Source organism: Propithecus coquereli, unplaced genomic scaffold (assembly GCF_000956105.1).
Source record: "Propithecus coquereli isolate 6110/MARCELLA unplaced genomic scaffold, Pcoq_1.0 Scaffold787, whole genome shotgun sequence".
Classification (NCBI taxonomy): Eukaryota; Metazoa; Chordata; class Mammalia; order Primates; family Indriidae; genus Propithecus; species Propithecus coquereli.
The window spans coordinates 441,210-451,718 of record NW_012154029.1 but is presented as its reverse complement, the minus strand read 5'-3'; the positions used below and the strand labels follow the sequence as shown (position 1 = coordinate 451,718).

The following is a 10,509-nucleotide window of genomic DNA, read 5'->3' as shown; positions in this document are numbered from 1 at the left end:
CTCTTCCTCATCATCTCGACGGAGAGATTTTTTTTTTTTTTTAACTAACATATTCCAGAACAAATCTAAAATTAATTAATAAGTAGTTTGGGGAGTTTTTAAATGAGATTCCAAGTTATAATTTATCAAACACATAAGTTACATGCACACTATGCATATTTTAATCTTCCTCTCCAAGAGGCCTAGATCCGGGATTGGAACTGTAGAGTTTACTTGACAGAACTTAGTCAGTCTGCTTCTTTTTTCCCCCAGCCACTTATCAATTTATTATCCTAAAATGTCACAATAATTTAAAACTTCTTAAAAGGAGACTAGATGTTTAATAAAGCTCTACTACTTTGGTCTGAGGATATTATGTAGAATCCAATTTCTCTTAAATTCATGACCTTGCTTTCTGATATAAACTTAATTTGCAGAATGATGATTTGGTATTTAATTAGTCTCTCAACTTTTAATCAAAGCGTCTTTTTAGCTCACCTTTCCTTCGGTGCTGTTAAGCACGGCGTGTGCCATGACAGATCAGGACAAATGAGCAGGACTCTAAGAGCCCTCACTGGTGACTCGGCTCCACTGGAGACAAGCAGGAAGATACAGGGACAACCAATGCCTGGAGGACCAGGGTTAGCCCAACGAATGGATTTCCTGAGAGGAAAACATGCAGAGTAACAAAATGAATCTCTTTCTAGAAGCAATCTTCTAGAAGCTAAATTTGAGTTTGCTGAAATGATTTAATAAAACACAGCTGGCCAGCAAAAGGTAGACTCAATGTTTTCTTAGCGTTGCACCGGTCCTATAATTTCTGTGTCTTGTTCAGAGGCAGGCTAGAGCTGTTGACATTCAGACTTTGCAGAGATGAAATGGCCTTGCTTGTAGGTTCTCTTTACCTGAATGGGTAATGCCAGCCGTGTAATTCTGGATAAACAGAAGTTTGATGCCAATTGACAAGCCAGGCAAGTTTTATTTACGTTTCTGGTCATATAGGTCACGTGTGATAGACATATGATGCGCGTGTGTGTGTCTCTGTGTGTGTGTGTGTGTGTGTGTGTGTGTGTGCACGCGCGTGCACGTATGTGATAGAGAGACAGTAATCCTCTCAAAATAGAGTGGCCTTGATTCATAAATAAGAGGATACAGTAGGGGAGGAGCCGGGACTCACTGACCAGGTACTATACCTGAGGTGATATCCTAGGCTCAAGGGAAACAAATAATGAAGAATAAGATGTAGCTCCGGCCCTAAAAAATGTACTTGTAGTCTAATGGAGGAGACTGACACAAAAGACAATGATTCCCATATGGCAGAGTTTCTCAACCCTGCAATATTGAGAATTTGGGCTGGATAATTCTTTGTCATGGACACTGTCCTGAGCGTGGCAGGATGTTAGCAGCATCCCTGGCCTCTACCTACTGGATGCCAGTAGCACCACCCTCACAGCTGATGACCAAAGATATCTCCAGATATTGTGAAATGTCCCGTGAGGGGCAAAATTGGCCCAGTTGAGATATGGGGTGGTGAGTGCTGTGACAAACGTAAGTCAAGGATGCTCTGGGAAGCGAGGAAGGATGCCCAGATGGCCCTGGAGGAAGGTAGGTGGTCAGAGAAGGCTTCCTGGAAGAGGTGGCACTGTGTCTTGCGTGGAAGCATGTGCAGTGTGAGCCATGTGGAGCAAGGGGTCAGCATGAACAAAGGGACAGCATTGTGAGACCCCAAGAAGTGTGGAGGGAACCAGCTGTTACCTCAGTGCTGCTAGCACATGTGTAACCACAGTCTGCACAGTTTGTGGACACAGGTATGTCGATGTAGGGCCATTAAGCAATGGGTCGATGGAGAACAGACTTCTAGAACACTCTGGCCACAGGGGGAGGGAGGGATTACAGCGTGTGAGGTGCGGGGCTACTTGCTCTGCTTATGTCATCCCGCTTAGTCCTCTCAACGGGCCTGGGCGGAGGAAGCAGGGTTGTCCCCGTTTACAGAGGAGGACGTCGCGGGGCTGAGCTCCCCTGTCTGGTCAGAGCTGGGTCTGCCCTGAGAGGCGCCGAGGCCTCCTCTTAAAGACGACACGGACTGGGCTTGTCTGACAAAGCTTGTGTTCAATGAGCCGCGCGGTGGAGGTAAAATCAGGGATTCCGTGACCAGCCCAGGCACAGGCGGCGGGTAAAGTCCTCCTGAGGGACGCACGAGCAGACAAATATCAAAACACAGAGAAGCAATTAAAAGCAAACGGGGTATCCAAGTGCCTTTCGCGTCGTTTCTTTCTCACTTCAAACTCGATGGGCCCAAATGTGAGTTCATGTCAGTGGGCGTTTGTGGATCACCCACTGTGCCCTCAGGATCGCTCCAGGGCTCTCGGGGAGACAGGAGCTGGGAATCTAACTGGGCAGCAGCAAATGTGAGCTGGATGAACAGCGAGACAGCAGAGCACCGAGGACGAACGATTTCAGAAGAGAAGCTCGACTTACAGGGAAAAGCAGTTCAGTTCAAATCTCCCTGGCAACCTGCCCTAAATGTCTTGCGTGCTCGCCCTGGGAAGAGCTGACCGCGGCCCGGCGTGGCTGAGAGGACGGTGTCGGGCAGCACGGGAGCGGGCTCGCCCGGTGCTGGCCAGCGCAGCCCTCGCGCGTGCAATCGGCCGTCTGCCTCGCCGTCTGCCCCGTGTCCTTGCTGTGTGCGAAGCCGTGTTCTCCGCACTTTCTGTGCACTGAGTCACTGAATTCCGGCAGCAACCTTGTATGACAGGGCAAAGCAAAGCACAGACAAGCTAAGTAGCTTGCCCAAGGTCACACAACCTTTGCATAATAAACCCAGGCGGTCAAGGAGCCAGAGCTCGCGACATTAACTGCCGGAATATGCTGCCTCGCGCCGTGGTGGCTACGTGCTAGAAGGCTGTGGCATGCGCTAGTCAGGTAATAATAGGCCACCTTCCTAAGAACACAGTGTGCAGAGGAAGGCAGGCGTCTACATGGGAGAAGGAGAACCAGGGTCAGAATCGGAAGACCTTGTTTTGCTCCTGATGCTAGTACTAACTAGTTGCGTAACTTGGAGAGTCATTTAACTTTAGGGAAGCTCGACTTTCTCATATTTAACATGAGAGTGAAAATATCAACCTCACAAGTCTTGTGAGTAGCACATACAACATCTAAAAGTGTCTGAAACAGCTCCTGGCACCAACTAAATGCTCCGTAAATGTAGGAAGGATGGAGCATGAATGAGGGCTGCCTCGTAGCTACAGGTTTGGTTGGCCTTGAAGAAAGAGGAAAGTTCATAAACAAGGACAAAATGAAAACCAAACACGTGCAGAATGTTCAGTGAATGCCTCCAGGGGCGTGTGTGTGTAATAACTAACTGCCTGGTACAGCTGGGATGTCTGGCCCCTGCAAATCTCATGTGGAAATATGATCCTTAGTGGTGAACATGGGGCCTGGTGGAAGGTGTTTGGGTCACGGGGCAGATCCCTCATGAATGGCTTGGTGCCCTCTCTGCGGTAGTGACTAAGTTCTCGTTTTATTATGAATAGTTCATGCGAGAGCTGGTTGTTAAAAGGAGCCTGGGGCCGGGCGCAGTGGCTCAGGCCTGTAATCCTAGCACTCTGGGAGGCCGAGGTGGGCGAATCGTTTGAGCTCAGGAGTTCGAGACCAGCCTGAGCAAGCATGAGACCCCATCTCTACTACAAAATAGAAAGAAATTACTTGGACAGCTAAAAATATATAGAAAAAATTAGCCAGGCATGGTGGCACGTGCCTGTAGTTCCAGCTACTCGGGAGGCTGAGGCAGAGGGATCGCTTGAGCCCAGGAGTTTGAGGTTGCTGTGAGCTAGGCTGACGCCACGGCACTCTAGCCCAGGTGACAGAGTGAGACTCTGTCTCAAATAAATAATGAAAAGAGCCTGGCACCACCTCCTCCCTCTCTTGCTCCTCCTCTCACCGTAGGACACACCTGCTCCCCCTTCGCTTCACCTTGATTGGAAGCTCCCTGGAGCCCTCACTAGAAGCAGATGCTGGCGCCATGCTTTTTGTACAGCCTGAAGAACCATGAGCCACATAAACCTCTTTTATTTATAAATTACCCAGCCTCAGGTATTTCTTCATAACAATGCAAGACATCTAACACACTACCATTTCTAGAACAGCTATCATTTATCGGGTTCCTACCATGTGCCATCACTGTACCATGGGTCATGTATCACCAATAACCATGGCTTAGGAAATCTAGTTATGTACTTTGGGTTTTCCATTGCAATGCATTTTGTAGTCTATGCTTAACTGTGGACTATCTGGAGCCACAGTGGTTTAATATAGCCCTTCTGCAGACATCTGCAAAACCCAGCAACAGGCTGTGTGTGATGCAGAGCTGTGGCTCTCAGAAGGCATCCTCTGTGTGTGCTCTTCCTCCTCGTGCTACTTCCCACGTCCCATCACTCTTGCTTCCCTGAGATTGGGCTCCTCAGTAAGCTTTTGTCTCCAGCTCTGCTTTCGAGGAAACTTGGGCTAAGGCAGATGTTTTAAGAGTTTTGGTTTTTTTTTTTTTGCTAAAACATTGAAATAGATACACATAGGAAAAAAGAGCTAGCTGTATAGATGCAAAATGTTAACCGGATTGTTTCTCTTCATACTTTATTCTATTTTCTATTTTTAAAATTTTTAATCAGTAAGATGTTTATTTTAATCAACTACTTGAACATACACATTTATTTCTTCCTTCTAAAATTAACAGACATGACGTGTAGTCATAAGCTGAAAAGTAGTAGTGAGAATAAAAAGAATTGTTTTAATAGCTATTCCATTAGTGTGAATTCAGGAGTAGCTTGAGATGTTTTCATAACCTGCTATTTTACACTCTCATCATTTCAGTTTTATAAACTTAGGATTAAGGAAATAATGTTGATTTTCATATGTCAAAACAATCAATTGGAATATACAGACATGCATTAAACACATTGGGCATATTAATACATTTCAGTTATTCTATAGGTTCCTTAGGTTTTAAAGATAATCATGTTACTTACTTATGATGCCCTGGAATTGCAAAAACTTGTCCAACGATGCTTCTTTCTGAGACTTACTCAAGCTGAAATCCAGTCAGAGAGCCCTGAAAAATATCTTGGCAAAAGTCAAATGTGTGGTCTATATAATATAGAGAATCCTAAAGCCAAAAGCATCCCCTGTTACTGTTTATTCCCCAAGGACCAATATTAAAGTTACCAAAATCAAAGCTGTCTTGGATTTCTCATGCTTTCACCAGAAAAGAAGTTAAATGTGATGTTGTCTTCCTCATCAGTGACCTCATCTGTGGCAAGAATCAGACTGGGAGAGTGGGAAGGGGCTTTGGGCCATCCTCCCCTCCAAACAGCCCATTTCTCAGATGAAGAAACTGAGATCCAGAGACAACAAATGTCTTCTCAGTGAACTACCTGCCAACCAGATGACCATGATTCACTAAGTGGGCAGTACTTACATTTCAAAAAATTAGAAGAAACCAAGTCAGCTAGTCACAGTGCATCAATTCGATATATGAAAACCTCGTTGGAGAAGACCTGAACTGTTTTTGGAGGCATTAAATCCATTACTCCAAAGTTTTCTGGAATGGTCTTTCAACTTTCACTCTTCCTAGTTGTGTTGAGGCAGAGTAAGTAGGGTCAATGCCTGTGTAGTTCTTTCCGTGTGCGAGATGTACGGTCACTTCCTTACTTGCGTTCCCCACAGCCCAGCTGCCTAGCGCCTGAAGACAAGGAATCGGTCCCAGCCACGGTTACTAGCTGCAGAGCCGGACTAACTGGTATTGAATCCTGGTTCTGCCATTGACTAGTTATTTGATCTTGGGCAAGTGACTTCATTTTGCATACCTAACTTGACCTTTCCTTATCTGTAAAATGAAGATAATTTTAATACCCATCTGCATGTAAAGTGCCTAGTGCAGTGACTTTCACACGGTAAACATCTGATGAATGTTCGCTAGCGATGGTAAGTGCTCAAAAGGTATGTATTGGAAAAAAACATACTGAGGGGGAAGAAAGATGATCACCACAGAAAAGAAAGCTGGGAATTTTTTCTTAAACCATCCCAGCTTTTGCTATTCCCCATATTTCAGGTACTCTAGCATAATTTCTCATGCTCATGGAAGCAAAGAGTAAGCATAACTAACTTTAAAAAAAAAAAAAAGTCAAGATCTCCCTCTGTTGGCCAGGCTGGAGTGCAGTGGCCTGATCATAGCTCACTGCAACCTCAAACTCCTGGGCTCACGTGATCCTCCTACCTCAGCCTTCCAAGCAGCTGGGACTATAGGCATGTGCCACCAAGCCTAGCTAATTTTATGTATTTTTTTAAATGTAGAGGTGGGGTTGCACTATGTTGTCTAGGCTGGTCTTGAACTCTTGGCCTCAATTGATCCTCCTGCCTTGGCCTCCCAAAGTGCTAGGATTATAGGTGTGTGCCACCTCATCTGACCTAACTTTTTTTTTTTTTTTTAACAGCAGAACCATATTGTCATATGAAATGTACATATATAAGGCATGGGCTGCTCCCAAAACTTAGGGTACAAACTGAGCCACATTACTTTTTTCTTTTTTTCTCCAATTAATAGCTAGAATACTCAAGTGCTCCATACAAAGAATGTTCAAAGTCTCCACCTTTGTCCAGGCATCCCTGGGCTTACTCAGTGGAAAGGGGTCTCTTTCTAACGCCACGTGGAGAGGGAAGTGGCCTCCTGTTGTTTTATACCTCCTGCTCTTCCTCCTGGGATGGGCACGCAGGTTTCCCTGGCGGGACCAGCTGGAGCTCCTGCGTGGTGATGACAGCCCCGTGCTGTCAGGTCACAGGAGCAGCACGGCTCTCCAGGATACACAGCTGTCGTGCTCGGGGCTGTGCCCCAGCAAGACCACTGCCAGCAAAAGCCACACACTTCTGGGCTACACCAGCCCTCGCGTGGACCACGGGGCCTTTTCTCAGGACCTAGGTCCCCACCTTGACATTCCTTCTCCCCTTCATCTGCCTATTTTAAGGATTTTTTCCCCAATGCAAACGTGCCTGCCTGCAACTATATTAGTCTGCCAGGCCTGCCATAAAGAAACTGGGTGGCTTAAACAACAGAAACGCATTTTTCTCACAACCGTGAAGGCTAGAAGTCGAGACCGAGGTGCTAGTTTCTTCTGCGGCCTCTCCCCGTGGCTCGCAGACGGCTGTCTTCTCCCCGTCTTTGCTTGGCCCCGTCTCCAGGCACAGTCACGTTCTGAGTCCTGGGGGTGAGACTTCAATATACGAAATTTGGTGGAGGGGAGACAAAGTTCAGCCCACAGCACCAGCGATTAAGTCTGCACACTTAAGGTATAAGTAAACTTTTTTAATTCAAGGAAAAGAGGTTGTGGGGAGAGGAATGATGTGTACTCAGTGAGGCCCCGTTACACTATCTTTCCAGGACAGGGGTGCCCCGTGCTTACCTCACGAAGGCGGCTGCTTGAGTTGCTGTTCAGACACTTCCAGTGCCCCCTACTAAACTCAGATGCCCACCGTAAGACACATGAGCCCAGAACTTCCCCGGTTGAAATGGAGCCAGAGGTCCAGACCCCCCTCCCACGGCCTCCTCGCTAAATCGCCTCGGACAAGCACAGTATAAAATCCTCTGGCCTGCGGGAGCCCAGTGTGCAGGCTACTTCTGTTATTTTTTCACAGATACACAGTTCACTAAAGTTTGCTGCAGGCACGTATGATATCGTCTGATGATCTTTGGCTTTGGAAACATAACTCCGACACTAGTATCTAGCCCGGGTTACTCTAAAGTTATCCGGCTGAGTTCCGGCGATCATGCAGACAAACCGGTGTTTGTGTGGCCGGCTTTATTTTTCCACTTTACTTCTTTTTAGAGATGGGCTTGTTAATCACCCTGCTCAACTGCGATACCCAAGAAAAGCTGAGAGAGTAAAGTTATATGCAGCCTCCCTGTGACCTGTTTGCACATACCAGGTCAATAAAACTCAGGCAGAATGACAGTGACAGCTGCCTTGTGGCATTCAGAGGGAACCGAGCAGTTCTGTTCAGCAGCCTCAGGGACAAGTGTATCATTACAGCCCGGCTGCTCAGAGAGAAACCACCTAAACCCATTCTTGGGGACAAGCGCAGCTTCTGCAGCCACCCAGGAGCCCGTCTCGGACACCTGCAAGGCCCGGCCGAGACTCTCCCGCTAGCTTTCTCCACGCCAGGATCTCCCAGCCACAACTCTGTTCTCATCTCTACACGCGCGCCCCGCCTGCGACAGCCTGGGCAGGACAAAATCCCAGCCCCGGAGGTGGCGGAGGAGAGTGCGCGGGAGGGGAGGCTCTATGGGGGCCAGGCAGTCACGGGCCAGCTCCAAGGACAGGGGCTCCAGGAGGATGCTGCTCCTGGGGAGGAGACAGAAGTTTTCTCCGTGGGACGACACCCTGCTCTTGGGAAGGGACCCACGGTCTCTGCTGCAGCGGGGCATGCGCCACATCAGCTTCAGCCTGGTCACCAAAGGAATGACAGACATCCCCGACTTTCTGTGGGGCTTGTCTGAGGTCCAGAAACTCAATCTGTCTCACAATCGACTCCGGCTCCTCCCTCCCGAGGTGGGGAAACTGACCCGGATCGTGGTCCTCAACTTGTGCGGGAACCGCCTGAAGAGCCTGCCCCGGGAAGTCAGCCTCCTGCAGAGCCTCAAGGTCCTGTTCGTCAACATGAACTGCCTGACCGAGGTGCCCGCCGAGCTGAGCTTGTGCAGAAGCCTGGAAGTCCTGAGCTTGTCGCACAACTGCCTGTCCCAGCTGCCCGCCAGCTTCGCCGACCTTTCCAGGCTGAGGAAGCTGAATCTCAGCAACAACCATTTTGCGCACATCCCCGTCTGTGTGTTCTCGCTGAAGGAGCTGGATTTCTTGCACGTGGGCTCCAATCGCCTGGAAAACATCGCCGAGAGCATCCAGTGCCTGGCCGGCCTGCAGATCTTCATCGCGGAGGGCAACAACATCCACTCCTTCCCGAGGTCGCTCTGCCTCGTCACGAGCCTGGAGCTGCTGAACTTAAACAACAATGACATCCAGACCCTCCCGGACGAGCTCTACCTGCTGCGCCGACTGGCCAAGATCGCTTGGAACCCCATGGACAAAGGGCTGCACATCTCCCACAACCCTCTGGCCAAGCCCCTGCCGGAGCTGGTGGAGGGGGGCCTAGAGATGCTCTTCGGCTACCTCAAGGACAAAAAACACAACTGACGTGGGCAGCGGGGGCATGGACGGGAGCCAGCTCACCTGGACTCTGTCAACCGGGGTACTTCTCTCGCCTAAACTTTCTACTCTTGCCGTTAGTGTCTGTCAGTGCTCTTGTTAACATTTGCTAAATCGTTGTGGAACATTCATCCTAGGCAGGTGTTTGCCTTTACTTTGTATGCTCTTAATAACCTCCGGGATAATATCACATGTTCATCTCATTCTATACATAAATCCAAACAGGTCTTTGGTTTTCTCCAAAGAGAACTAATTGCTCTGATTCTTCTGAGAAGTAGTGAGACCCAGCTCTTGGAGTAGGGCACAGCAGGTCTGAATTCAATGTAATGCAAAAGTCTAATATTTGCTAAGTATGTACTGTGTGCCAAGTGTGGTGTGAGGCGTTGACACCACCTGGTTTCAGATGGTTTCTGCCTTGTATTGGCAACCGGTGGCCAGGTGGCAGCAGCAAGACGTGTTCCTCAATCAAGCATTACTTGGGACCAAAAAGCAAGCCAGAGCTGCGCTCTGTCGTCAGCGACCAAAACAGGCAGTGCTTTCCCCTGGAGTTCTGGGGGAACGATCATAGGAATTTTCCCTTTCAAATGGCTGTACAGTAATACACTGCTCATGTTTACGTCTGGGGGTGAGTAACAGAGGTAGCATGATGGCTTTCAGATAATAAACTGCAACCAATATTAATGTGTAGTTTCAACCTTCCTTCCGGGTCCTCTTCCACCCACAGTCATATCCCTGAACCTCTTTGCTAGACACTAGCCAATAGGGAAACTGTCACATTCTAATGCCACTTCTTCTCTTTGACTATATCTGCCCTCTCATAGATAAGCTACTAACTGGGATAATTTGGGCAAAAGTGTCCCAGAGGCAGGGAAGAGGAGGTGAGGCACAGTCAAGCCACACCAAAAGTAATTACTTACTCTTTCAAAATTCAGAGGAGGGCATTAAAAAATTAGTTTAGTTACACTTAAAAGCTCCTTGGACAAAAGGCTCCTTAAAAATATTAAGTTTGTTTTGTTTTTTATTTTGAGTACGTAGCCGTTAGCTAAACACAGACACCAGGACAGGGGATGACAGCGTTCCTGCACCGAAGATCACTGGACCTTACAGCTAGGCTAGCAGCCAAGAGCCCCAGTACATTAATATTTATTCAAAGAATTAGAATGAAAAGATGACAGTGAAGAAAATTCAGTACCTTCAGGTCAGGGAAGCCGATTGCTCCGGTTTCTTGGTACATTTGTCTACAGAATGATAGTAAACAATATCAAGACTTGTATAACTTCTTCTT

General features: G+C 47.8%; 1 protein-coding gene across 1 annotated transcript; it reads left to right on the top strand.

The window, feature by feature from the left end:
• Positions 1 to 8,306: 8,306 nt before the first annotated feature.
• LRRC30 (leucine rich repeat containing 30) lies at positions 8,307 to 9,250 on the top strand. Its single transcript, XM_012662877.1, has one exon. It carries the CDS (start codon positions 8,307 to 8,309, stop codon positions 9,210 to 9,212), a length of 906 nt encoding a protein of 301 aa, XP_012518331.1. The 3' UTR covers positions 9,213 to 9,250.
• The last annotated feature ends 1,259 nt before the right edge of the window (positions 9,251 to 10,509 follow it).

Coding starts and splice junctions, on each gene's coding strand:
- LRRC30 (XM_012662877.1), top strand. CDS start 8,307: ATGGGGGCCAGGCAGTCACGGGCCAGCTCCAAGGACAGGGGCTCCAGG.